Source organism: Drosophila willistoni, assembly GCF_018902025.1.
Source record: "Drosophila willistoni isolate 14030-0811.24 chromosome XL unlocalized genomic scaffold, UCI_dwil_1.1 Seg141, whole genome shotgun sequence".
Classification (NCBI taxonomy): domain Eukaryota; kingdom Metazoa; phylum Arthropoda; class Insecta; order Diptera; family Drosophilidae; genus Drosophila; species Drosophila willistoni.
The window spans coordinates 1,277,520-1,291,406 of record NW_025814052.1 but is presented as its reverse complement, the minus strand read 5'-3'; the positions used below and the strand labels follow the sequence as shown (position 1 = coordinate 1,291,406).

At 36.4% G+C, this 13,887-nt stretch overlaps 1 protein-coding gene across 1 annotated transcript; it reads right to left on the bottom strand.

The window, feature by feature from the left end:
* Positions 1-5,980: 5,980 nt before the first annotated feature.
* On the bottom strand, positions 5,981-7,549 carry LOC6648752. Its single transcript, XM_023179335.2, has 2 exons — positions 6,723-7,549; positions 5,981-6,643 (listed from the first exon to the last, which is right to left on the bottom strand). Exons 1-2 carry the CDS (start codon positions 7,257-7,259, stop codon positions 6,044-6,046), a joined length of 1,137 nt encoding a protein of 378 aa, XP_023035103.1. The 5' UTR covers positions 7,260-7,549; the 3' UTR covers positions 5,981-6,043.
* Positions 7,550-13,887: the final 6,338 nt, after the last annotated feature.

Here is a 13,887-nt window from a genome sequence, read left to right as displayed (position 1 = left end):
ACATACATATCTGTATTTGCGTCTGCCTTTGTTTGTATGTGTGTGCGTGTGTGTGTTTGAAGTTGAATGTGCCGGTTTGTTCTCTTCTCTCTACTCCACAGCGCCCTTTTCATCTGGTTTCGTCTTCTCTTTTCTTTTCTACGGTTCTGTTGTTGCCGTTGGTCGTGTCGTGTCATGTTGATTTGTGTGCTTTGGCTCGACCAACCGACCGACCGACCGACCGACCCACCGTCCGACCGACTGTCGCACATCAGCTACTCTCCTCCCCTTGCTCTCTTTCAATATCCTCACCCACTAACACCACCAATGCCCCCCGGTTGACGACAAGCGTCTGCGCTAGTTATTCGGTATTCTGCTGCTGTCATTCTTATTCTTGTTGTTTTTGCTGCTGCTTCTTCTTCTTTCACTTCTGCTTCATCTTCTCTGCACACATACACAGAGACACAAGCACACAGACAGACAACTACGCATCAAGACAATGCGCAGTAGATAACAACTACCCCCGCCAGACCCGCTCGATCCATACCCATTTCGCATATGTACACACATACATACATACATGTATATGCATGTACACTCATTTCACACATATATGTACATATATGCATACATATATACAAAGGTGTATATCATAATTATAAAGCATCTGAAATGTTTAAAAATACATTTTTAAAATCAAATTCGAAAACACATTTCAGCGTATAATCTGTAGAATTTATGTACTGATCGAACCTGAAATGTTTTAAAATTGATAAACAATACAATAAAATTGTTCAAGTTAAGGTATTTTATAAATATGAAATGCAACTTATATTGTACATATGTATGTATGTATGTATGTACATATGTATATGTTTATATGAATGTATGTATTAACATACATACATACACACGTACTATATCAGTATGTCTGTATCTATGGCAACACAGCGTGTGATATATAAGAGCTTTGTATGCACATATGTACATATGTACATACATATGTCCGCGTAAGTATGTATACATATGTATGTATGTGTTGAGTGCTTGTGAAGACAGCTGCTTTGTGTGTCAAATTGTAGCAAAAAAAAAACTTTTTTTGTATTATTTTTTGTTGTTGTATCCCGAGTACCGTCGACTGAATCGAGCAAGAGTAAAAGAGAACAAAAGCGATAGAGGGAGAGAGATAGAACGAAAATAATAGGAAGAGCCAGCAAACGAGCGTTGTACCCAGTTGCGCTTTAGCCTCTGGCCACAAGTTCATATACACTTACATACACATGTACTTACATATGTATGTATAATATTAAATTGGAATTATTTAAATTTTATTAATTGATCTCTTTTTTAAATTGCTTCGAAAGATATATGTATGTACATACATATGTACATATTTGTTATAACAGTTGAGTTTCCATATGTACATATATATTTTTGTGAATTTTTTAGTTACACCATTTGGTTTAGTTCCATGCACTGCAGTTTTCCTACTGGGTAGCTTGTTCTTCTTTGAGTATGTGTGTGTGTTTGCTGCTGCTGCTGCTCTCACTCTCTGGCACAGACTTTATTATTCTATCTCTTTCGGGCTTATTGCGTTGGTTTCTGTTGCTGCGCAAAAACTACGTTGCGCTCTCTGTCACGTCAGTCTGTCTGACTGACTGGCTGATTGTCGGTTTGTCTGTTAGTCGCTGTCGCTCACTGACTGACGCTTGGCTGTTATTATTGTTGTTGCCTTTGCTTTGTTATGTTGCCGGAGCCAAAGCAACGTTGCCAAATTTCATTTGAAGTGAGCGTAAGCACTGCTCTTGGCTCTATGCTTGTTGTGTGTGTATGTTTGTGTGCCTGTGTATAAGTATATATACAAGTGTGCATGTCTGTATGTGTTTTATATCAGAAATTTCCATTTAATTTTTTATTTATGTAGGTTTCTTTTGCTGCTTCTTTTTTTTTTTGCAACGTTGTTGTTATTGCTATACACACATTCATACATACATACATACATATGTATGTAAATGTATACATATGTATGTATGTATGGCTGAATGTACATGTGTACATATATACAGACATCTATTAGAGTGAACCATTATCGAATAGAATATTAATGAAAGTTGTTTAATTGTGGGAAATGTTTACGAAATCAGTTAGTGTTAAACAATTTGAGTAAAATTTTAACTTTGCAACTTGCTAACAAAGATACAGAATAACAATAATTTAACAAAAATGTACATACATATGTACATATGTATGTACATATTTGTTTTTCGAATCATTTTATAAATTGATATTCTTTAGGCTGTTTTTACATATTGCATGTCATAACTTGTCAGTTTCATTACCCTTAGCATATCATACATACAAACATACGTACATACATGTATGCATACATACATACATATGTATGTATGTATGTATGTATGTACACTCATAGATGTAATAAACATTGTAATGTACTACTTTTAAAGAGCGCATAAAAGAACACCAACAAATTAAAAAGACTTATTGGAAATTGAAACAACAACAACTAATATAATTATTAAGTATTTTCTAACTAATTTTGATACCGTAAAGATTAGATTACCAAAAAGATTAGCAAAATGGCCAGTAAACAATCGTTTGTTTTCTATAATGCTTACATTTTATTGCTTTACATTCCATTGAATGTAAAATGAATATCAATAAATGAACTTTTAATTTATGCTCAAGAATTTCTATTCTGTCTTTTGACAATAAACTTTGGTTATACAATGTATGTACATACATACATACATACATACATACGTACATACATATGCATATACATACATATATATGTATGTATGTTTAAAATTCCGTTCTATTAAAAAATAGATTTTTGATAAATCAAAAGTCTTAGTTCGTTTAAATTAAAAAGTTGTGGGAGTTTTAGTCTAAAAAAGTTACATGTGTATGCTTGTTGATATGTACATACAGGAGGTGGGTCGAATAAGCTGTGAGCCACAGTATGTACATACATACGTACATACATATGTATCTACAAAATTGACACCTTTTTGGGGGCACAAAAACCCATTTTAGTAGGTTTAGAAGTTCTCTGATTCTGATTGAGGTTGGTTTTACCAACATTACTTCCCCCTATGTACATATGTATGTGATGTATGTATGTACATATGTACATATATGTATCCACAGGTGTTGACATCAAGCATCATTTGTCAAGTTCAGACTTTGGTTATACAAAGAGAGCAATAACAAAATGCCAGGGCCGACAGTTTGTTATGTACATATGTATTTACATTGCATGTATATACATATGTACATACATACATACATATGTATGTACATACATGAATATGGATAGATTGATTCATAGATTAGATTCACATTTGTATGTGCATATCTACCATTCATTTGTTACTGATATCACGTTTTTTTAACAATTATATGAGGGTATTAAAAACAGAAAAGCGACTTTAAAGAAATTTTCTTCAAAACTTATGTATTTAAATAATTCTTCTTTGACATCAAATGTTTATGCTGTTTAAAAAAGTGTTTGATAAAAAACATTCTCGTACAAGCTAAATATTTATTAAATTGGTCAGATTTTGGGTCAAATCTCTCATTTGGGTTTGTTTGATGGCAAAAAGGATGACAAAATTTGACACCTTTGTGCAAATTATATTCGTGACAAAAACTAAAGCTAACCTCAAAAATTGAAACATGCTGTCTGCATGGCTGCCGCCTGTTGAACGCGCCGCCGCTGCTGCTGCCTCGACGACGCACTTCGTGACTCAGTCATGACAATTTTTTGTTTAAACAAATGCAGGAGGCAGCAGCAGTAACAACAACAACAGCAAAAAGAACAACAGTTGCGCTTAATGAAAAAGTTATGCGAGCTTTCGCTTGTGTGTGTGTTTGTATGTATGTATGTATGTATGTATGTGTGTGTGCACTCAAACAAACTTTGCTCCCTACACTTGACCTTGTTTTGCCATTTTCATTTTGTGCCACACACTCAGCTCACATAGAAACTGGGATTGTGAAGAGATGGAGCGGTAGGAGAGAGAGAGTAAGAAAGAGATGGATGGATGGATAGATTGTGATTTTGTTCGGCTTCAAGACGCAAAAGACGCTGACAAAACAGAGAGTGAGAGACCATGGAGAGCTAGAGAGAGCGACAATACTAGAAAGAGAGGCAGTTACAAATGAACGAGAGGGAAAGAGAGAGAGTAATTTGCCTAAAAAAAATTGCGCCGGCTTAAATGCCGGGCCCATACAAAACTACAAAAACGAAGGGCAAAAAGAGAAAGAAGAAAAAGCAAGCAAAAAAAAAAACACATTGATGAAAACGAACGGCAATAAAAATGCAGAGCAAGGCAAAAGAAAACAAACACACACATATACATACATACATACATAGATACATATGTACAGGAAGGACAGGGACAGGGCAACAAAGTTATTTTAATGACCTGCTGCTGCTGCTGCCCCTGCGGTCGCGGCCAGCGTCGAATATCAACGTTCAACGACTGGTAAAAGCCGCCACCGCCGCCGTCTCTGCCGCTGCCGTCGCAGCCGCAACAAACAGTAAAATGGCAAACGACATGGCTGGCTGATGGGCTGAAAACAGAGATGGTTGAAGAAAAGGAAAGAGGCAGTAAGAGTCAAAAAGACGGCGTGGAGGCAGAGCGAAATTAAAGACCATGACAACAACAACAAGAAAAATAAGAACAAAAGAACAGAACAATAACACACAAGAAAGTGGCAAAAGAAAGGCATAAAAGACTTCTATGTACATACATATGTATCTACATATGTACATATGTATGTATGTATGTATGTATGTAAGTCCCATAAGAATTTTTGTGGGAGCGAAGGAATATGAGAAGCTTCCATTGAAATAAGAATAACAGATAAAAGAAATAGCGTGTGTAAGGCAACAAACCAACAAGAATAACTAGACACGCATACAAACATACATACATATGTACATATGTACATACATATGTATGTATGTATGTACATACAAATGTATGTAAGAAAGTCCTAAGTAATCCAAATTGAATCGACAAAGTTAAAGAGGATTTTCAGGATGACGATGATGGAAGAAGACCTGCAAAGACGATCATAATTGTTAAAATTCTGGCTCACTCTCACCCAAATGTTTTGGACTACAAGCCAATGAACTGTCATTTGATCAAGTTTACGGTAAAATGTTCATCATTTAGCAATTCTTTTAAGAATGCAAGAATCTTCAATGTGTATGACTCATACAAAAATGATGTGAGAGTATACTGATGATTATTGCTCCAATGCCAACTTTAACTTCTGCCCCTTTTGGGTCCTGTTATAACGGGAACTCGCCTCTGGAATTGGCAATGGAGCAATGCCAACAAAAATTAAAGTTACTGGAAATTATACATATGTATGTATGTGTGTACATATGTATGTACATACATACATACAGACGATTGCAGAGAAATAAGAAGAAAACAGAATAACAAGCAGAAATTTCTTGAACATTTTATGTATGTATGTATGTATGTATGTATGTATGTATGTATGTATGTAGGGAGCCATGATTTATGTGCAAGTGTGTGGGTCCGCTGACTATGCCAAAGCGCAAAATGGCTAAAGAAAGCACGAAAACAAAAAATAGGAATAGAACCACAGGGTGAGACTGCATGTGGTAGACGAAATGTTCATAAATGGTTAAAAAGAAAAAGAACCAGTTCGGCTAATATAGTACTTGCTTGGCTTTTCTTTTGAAGAAAAGCCTTGCCTTTGCTGTGCCATTCTTGTGTGTGGGTGTCAGTGTATTGGAGTAGAACAGGCGACAAAATTGTCAAAAAGTAGCTAGTTCTGGCCTACCCAGCTTTAACCATAAGCTGATTAAAGATAGTTTTTTTTAAGATTCTCAAAAACAGAATCATACGACCAAAAAGAGTACAATAATGTATAATTTATGATCAATACTCATTGTCTTTTGTTTAGTTTTTATTTCTATTTTTTTTTGGTTTTGTCACAATTGTTTTCCTTTTTTTGTTTAGTATACAAAATGCATTTTCCCAGTCGCCTCTGCTGCCTAATTGTCCGGCATAAATCGCGTCTCTATCGTGAGACGATTCATTCGGCCATAGACAAGCACCTCGCTAATGATGCGTTCCGCATATAGTCGCTGATCGGGTAGCATATTACGGAAGTGGGTTGCCATACGCTTACCAATTAATACACATTCGTTCTCTGTCTCACGATCGGTTGAAGTTTGGCAACGTCGTTTCTTTGCTGCCACATAATCATTTCGATCTCCATCATACTCATCATCATCATCATTATCATCATTCTTGTGTTCGTTGTTATAATCGTAAGAATCCTCATCATGGCAAGCACTTCCATTATCATCAGTGTGACTGACATTACGTTTACGTTGTTGCTTATTTTGGCCTCGTTTTCTCGCCCTATAATTGGCTGAGACGCCAGCAGAAGTACTGCCAATATGACCTGCACTTGATTCGTTCCATTTTGATGACGATCGATGTGGCTCCAAGCGATGGGCGCTCGTATTGTTAATCGGTTTCACTGTTTCCATCTCTGATTCGTTGGGGTCACCACCACCACTACTTTCATCTAGATTTAGAGCATCTTCTTCAACTTCATAGGATTGTTTGCTAAAAAATTCATCGTCCTAAAGAGACATCATAAGAACAAAAATTTAACAAAGTTTATTTTCGTTGGCTATTATTCATTGTTGGTTATTAACTTACATTCATGCTTGCCTCATCCTCATCGAAAATATCGGGTGCATCGTTTTTGGTTTGATTTTTCGTTTCATCTACGGCATTCTGTGTTGTACGGGAAAGTGTGTACGCATCTGGTAGCAGTTCTTCGATATTATTATTATCACCATACTTTGCTCCAATATTGATAAAAAATTGTGCCATTCTTTGAAATCCGGAACCATCGATGGCCGAAAACGGTTGACAATCCTCTGTAATCCATGCAACACAAGCATCTATGGCGGTTTTCTTATCAGCTTGTGTAACAATTTTTTCGCATTTCGGCTTAGGATCCTTAAGGTTTTGACAACATTTGTGACGATTTAAATTTGACAATTGTTTTGGTGAATATTTGACAAGCTTGTCACACATCAGACAATATAAATAACCCTTCAAAACAACGCCATCGTCCTTAATTACTTCGGATAATATGCTCCATACGGCACTTCTAACATTGCGTTTGGCCGATAAACTGTACACCTTTTTCGCAATTTGTTCTAATACAAAATTTTGATCCTCTGACATATTTTTGTTTTGTTTTCTGTTTGCCTGTTTGTTTGTTTGCTTTTGCTTTTATCAACTAATTCATTTATTGCTCTCGAACGTAATGTATTGACTCAGACGACTATTCAGACACTCACTGAAATGACGCATACGAGACTAGCTCATACAATGTTGAGTTTTGTTCACTGATTATATTGTGAGCACAACATGTTTGATCTGAACATGTTCACATAGAACTGAACGAACCGAATGAACCCACCACGATGCTGATTTTAATCAACTGTGAACATCTGTTCACGTTCACTGTTCATCAAATAATGCGGAATCGCACGGCATAATTCAAAGATGATTGATTAATCAAGCAAGAAATAATCTTAGGGGGACTCCACAGATTGTTTAAAGTAACAAAATTGGCAAACAATTTTGAGGCCATTGAAGACATTTATGATTCGAAGCTAATGAACAATTACAGAATTGATTTTGATTCTCTCTTTAAAATGACTCAAATACAACATCCAATTCCCAATACCAACTTTAATTTTGATGTCTTTTTGGTTCTCACCTCCCATCTGTTTTGTCATAACGGGGATTTGCCTCTGGAATTGGCAATGGAGCAATGCCAACAAAATTAAAGTTACTGGAAATACATTTGTACATATGTATGTACATACATACATACGAATGCAGGAGAAAAAAGCAGAATAACAAGCAGAAATTTCTTGAACATTTTACGACGGGGGGATCAAGGGGGAGGCAAAGATGTATGTTTGTATATTTTAGGGAGACATGGTATATGTGTATGTGTGTGTGTGTGATGCCCCAACAAAAAGTCCGCTGACTGTGCCAAAGCGCAAAATGGCTAAAGAAAACAAACAAAAAGGAAAAGAACCACAGGGTGAGGCTGCATGTGGTAGACAGAACCGCTTACTCAAAATTTTCAAAAATGGATAAAAAAAAACCGGTTCGGCTTATGTAGTTTTCTTTCTCTCTCTCTCTCTCTTAGAACTTGCTTGGCTTTTCTTCTCTTCTTTTTATTTGCCTTTGCAGTGCCATTTGTGTGTGTGGGTGTGGGGTGTTGGGGGTAGAAAAGGCGACAAAAATGTCGAAAAGGTTTTCCATTTTTCTTTAGTTGGTTATTGTTTGTCGGTTGGACTGCACCTTCTCGTTTATTAGAGCTGACGTCGACGTCGACGTCGCCGCTGCTTTAAGTGGCACATGCAACTCTAATGCATTTTTGCAGTCGCTGTCTTAGTTCCAACTCCTGTCCACATGGATCCCATGTACTCGTTGGCTCTTCCGTTCACTTGTCAGGCAAAAATTGCTGATGATGCTGATCGGTTCGCATATTGCGGAAGTGGGCTGCCATCCGTTTTGCCAATCAACATCATTCGTTCGGTCGGTTTCTTTACCGTCATGTTATTATTATTTTCATTCCCATCTTGGTCATATTCGTCATTATAATTGTGTTGTCCACCTGCTACAATCAAATCACTTCTCACTGGATCACTAGTTTTCATGCTGGGATGCATTTGAAAATAATATCATTGGAGTCACCATATGGACGCAGCTCATAGCCATTATGGGATTTATCATCTTTCAGCAGTAGCGTAATAAATTGATTTTACATGGAACTCTCTCTCTCTCTCTCTCTCTCTTCCTCACTGTTAATGCGAAGCCTTAATTTCAACAACTCAACGGTAGTTGTATTCTTCCTCTTCTGCTTCTCATTGGGATTTATAATCATTGCAACTGCATACTATCCCAGAGGGCGGGAAAACTGACGATAACAGCTGATAAACTCTACAATTACCTTCTTCTCATTTGTGGGAGATTAATGGGGATGCAACTCCATATGTATGTACATGTGGGTGGAATGATGTGGGGGTTGCAGTTATCTTAGTTGTTCTTGTTTCTCTTTGTTGATGCTGTCATGCTTGCTACAATTGAATGATTTTCGCATGAAGAGAGTCAGAGTGTCATGCAAAACACAACGTGTATGAGCACGTCATAGTGCCTATCCCCCCTTTCGCACTGTCACTCTTTCTATCTCTCTCTCTCTCCTTTGCTCTCGTTCTCCACCACCGCAATCACATTTTGTTGTTTTTAAAGCTGGCTTAAGCTACATACATACATACATACATATGTACATACATACATAAATACATCGTCATTGTCGGTCGTCGTCGTTGTCGTCGTCGTCGTCACGGCGTCTATTCTTCTTCTTACTGGGTTGTTTCTTTTTGCGTTTTGTGCTTTTATTTCTATTATTATTTTTATTTATTTATGTGTTTTTTTTTTGGCAGCAACGTCTACATATACATATACATATATAAGCACATACATATACATATGTACGTACTCTTTTTGCGCAGTTGTCAATTTTCAATGGAACAACGGCGTTAGTTGGCTTCAAACATGTTGCGTTTGAGTTCGAATGAAATTTGACAACATTGCCTTCTCACTCATTGTAGCAATGAGGCCATCAGTCTCTGTCTACGCCGGCCGGACTGCCGCAGCAGCTAGAAAGAGATGAAAAGAGATAGAGATATTTGCAGGGACCAAGGAGTGTGTTTATGCGAGTGTGAGCGAGAGAGAGTGAGCGAGAGAGGAGACTAACTAATAATAACAGAGAGTATTGCAACAACAATAACAGCACACACAAATATTAATAGACATGAAGAAACAGACCAGTTTCGACACCCAACATGCAACATACACACACACAGACATACTTGTTTGTTGCCGCTGATGCAGGTTGAATGTGCATCTGTGTGTGCCGTTTGTGTGTGTGTGTTTTGCCCACGCAATGATATTGCTTCCACCACCTCTGCTTTGCCCCGCTTCTCTTCCCCTCTTTAGACCACCTACTTCTGCACATTTCACTTTCACTGCAAATTGGCAAACGACAAAAAAAAAAAATTAGGAAAAAATTACATCGAGAGAAAAACAACAAAAATATCACACACACACACAAACGATTGTCAGTCAGTCAGTTAGTCAAACTGTTCTGAATGCAGCTGCAAACTGCAAATATTTTTCCCATGCCTGCATTTTCATCATTTTATGTATGTACATATATATGTATGTATGTGGGTGGGAGGGAGGTAGTATGTGTGTGTGTGTGTGTCTATTACCTCAAAAATTTTGCACAACTATTTTCCTCGACAAATGGTTTAAGAGAAAATGTTAACACATGGGATTCCTTTACTTAAGAAAATTAAATGATTTAAATATTTTAATTGATTACATTTTCCAGAGCAGAAGAGGAATTTGGAATTTGGGTTTTGAACTTGAGCCCAAAAAAAAATTTAACAAAAATTATTGATTTTGCATAATATGTACATATGTATGTACAAATCTTCATTTTCAGCTACAAATTAAAGACTTTAAGTCTTATTGTGAAAATATTTAATTTTTTAGCCACCTGTATTAGCCTCATAATGAAAGTTTAACCATGAAAAAGTTGCCTAAGAAACTTTAACACTTACTGTTATATGACCTTTTGACACCAACATTGACTTTTTTCAGCTATTTATGAATTGTTATTGTTTCTAAATCGCCTTCTTTGATGTACATATTTTTCCCCATTTTCACCTCCCGTAGATCCGCCACTGTGGGTTATAGTCGTTTTTGTCAATTTCTTTCCATACAAAATAATAATGTAAGTAGACTTAAACATTTAGAGGTGAATGGAATTTAAGTTTATAAGATTTAAAAAATCTATTTTTAAACAAAATACATTAAATCATTATAATTTGTAATTATTTGTTATTTGTTAAAACTTAGGTCATTTATGTTGTTCTTAAGAGGGAGGGGGAGAGAAAACTTTTTTTGCCCTCAGCATAAATAACAGTGTGAACGGTCATGTTGCAGTTGCCACTGCCGCTGCCGCTGCCGCTGCCGACCGCTCTGCCACGGGGGGTTAGATCTCCATAATCTAACCTTCGAGCATGTTGGATGGAAATGTTGCGTCTGCCGCCGCCGCCCTGTAGTAAAACACACAACAACAAGCACAGCCAACAAACGTCGTCGCTGCTGCTGCCGCCGCCAAATAAGACACAACCACAACTAGCCACAGAGCCGCAGCCAGGCGTTATTCTTTCTCTCTCTCTCTCGCTCACTTGCTATATGTTTGTTTGTACACGTCGTAGTGAATAAATCAATTAAATTTGTAAATTCTTATAAATATAAAAATAAATTTTTGTATTGTTTAAACAAAAAAAAAAAAACTTCCCAAAAGTATTAACAACATTTGTGAACAAAATTCAAGCTAGAAAGGAGCAGCAAATGTAAGCGCCGTTTCGTTTTTCCTACGCTGCTGCTGTCGACGTCGCCGTCGCCGTTGCAGTCGCAGTCAACAGATCGAAACGAACATAGCAGAGCGCGCCATAGCAGCGCAGTTGTCGTCGTCGTCGTTGGCCGTGTTGCCGTCGTCGTTGTTCAAAGCCTAAAAACTCGGGTGTGTGCTACGCGCAGAGCATGTGAAAATTTTTACAACGTTTTAAAAGAAATTTTTTTTTTGCCCAGGAAACGTTGCGAATTTATTTATAACAAATTTACGAAAATTTATTAAAATGTGAGCCAAACGAAAATTGAGCAAAACCAATGCCAAAAATGTGAAATCTAAAACGAAAAAGAGCAACAAAAAAAAAAAAGCAAAGCAAAAGAAAAAAAATACGAAAAAAAATAGAAAAAATTCAAATCGAATACAGCAATAACAACAACAACACCAAATCACTTGTGTGTGTGTGTGCATTTGCCTATGTATATATATATATATATATGTGTGTGTGTGTGTAAACGAGAAAGCAGAAGTACATAGAAGAAAAAAAATTGCGTCGCGTTTTACTGCTATAAAAAATCTACTGCAGCTCTTCTTCTTCCACTTTATCAATTTAATTTGTTTAACTGTTTTTTGTTGTTTGTTGAGTTTTTTTTTTTTTGTTTTTTATAAGAAACAAAATGCATAATTTTATGTAATATATGTATTTCAATTACATCTACACTGCCTGTGTTTGTGTGTGTGTGTGTGTGTGGGCAAGAACAAATTTGAAAAGTAGTAGAAGGAAAAAGAAGAGCAACATACAAAAAAAAAGTCAAGTTAAAGCCAAGCCCCGAGCTTTGGCTTTAGCTTGACCCCCCAACCCTGCCTTCTCTTCTTTAGCTCCACACACACAAACACACACACACAGACACATGAGTGTATATGTGTATACTTAGGCCTTTTGCAATTTTGTTTAAAACTGTGTATAAATTTTTTTTTTGTTGCGTGACACGCCCATTAGAAAAAAAAAGCCAGATTAAAAACAAATTTGTTAATTTGTCGATATGCGCGACGCCCTTTAGCCGTGTACTGCCACGCCTCCTCTACTACAGCTACGCCCTTTTCATAACTCCTGGATCAATAATAATAATAAAACCAACAAAAAAAAATAGAAAAAAAAGTGCCCAAAAAAAGAGAGAAAAAAAGAAATTACAAATATGTATATGCTATATATGTATGTATATATATATTTGTATATATATATATATATCTATGAATGTGTGTGTGTGTGTGTGTGTGTAGAAGTTCTGTAAATTCAAGTTCTTACGGTTTTTTTTTTACTGGTTTTCTTTCTTATTTCTTTCTTTTTTTTCTTGTGTTTTGTGTGTGTCTCTCACTCTCTCTCTCTCTCTCTATACCTCTGTGTGTGTGCGTGAAAAAAGTAAAAAAAAATATATAGAAGTAAAGAAAAGTAAGAAAGTAAAGATATAAAAAAGGAGGAAATTTGAAGTTACTAAGTTTTTCATCACAAATGGAAAATAGGGAGAAAAATAAATTCAAACCAAACTCAAACATTTCAATGGATTTTCTTTCCTTTTTGCGCATGGTAAGTTATGTTTTTTCAATTTTATTTCAATTTTTGTTTTTGCGCTTAGCAACTTTAAGCTGATGTTTAAATTTGAGAAGTTTGAAATGCGACAACGTTGCCTTCTGTCCAAGTGCCGTCTCTTCGTGGTGTGTGTGTGTGTAACGGTTTAAATTCATGCCACGAAAATTGGCAACGTGGCCAACACATATGTATGTAGTAGTATCACATAAAAAAGCAGAAAAAAAGTGGAAAATTAAAAACAATCGATTTTCAATCGATTTTGGAATTTTGGAATGATAGTTTGATGAATAAAAGTCAAATTTTATTCTAATTTGCCAAATGTGTTTAACAACACGTGTGTATACGTGTGTAAGTGTGTGTGTGTATGTTCTTTTTTACCGTATGGTCTAAAATACACGGTTTTCAATGCTTCGAGTACTTCGATTTCAGCTGGGAACAAATACAAGTATATATGTACATATATAGTATATAGGAGAATACTTTATCCCCGACGGAACTACCTTTTAGTATTGCTTCATCATGGGGAAACTCCACCTACGTCGGGGTTCGAACTCGAGAACAACAGAATTGGAGTATATAGGAGAGGGTAGGGCTATTTGGGGCATCGTCTATATATCCTGACTTGGAACACTTAGAGTTGCGGCCAAAACTCTACATACGACCAAGTTTGTTTGCGTTTTTTCGGTAAACAGCATTGAAAATGAAAACGATATGCCATTTTCCTTCCTACTTTTGGGACTATCTTCTACGGAAAATTCATTTAAAGGAATTTTCAC

Excerpts from the sequence above, each read along its gene's own strand:
- LOC6648752 (XM_023179335.2), bottom strand. The coding sequence starts at position 7,259 with ATGTCAGAGGATCAAAATTTTGTATTAGAACAAATTGCGAAAAAGGTG. Across the intron at positions 6,644-6,722 it reads AGGATGAGGCAAGCATGAAT|GACGATGAATTTTTTAGCAA; the intron begins GTAAGTTAATAA and ends ATGTCTCTTTAG.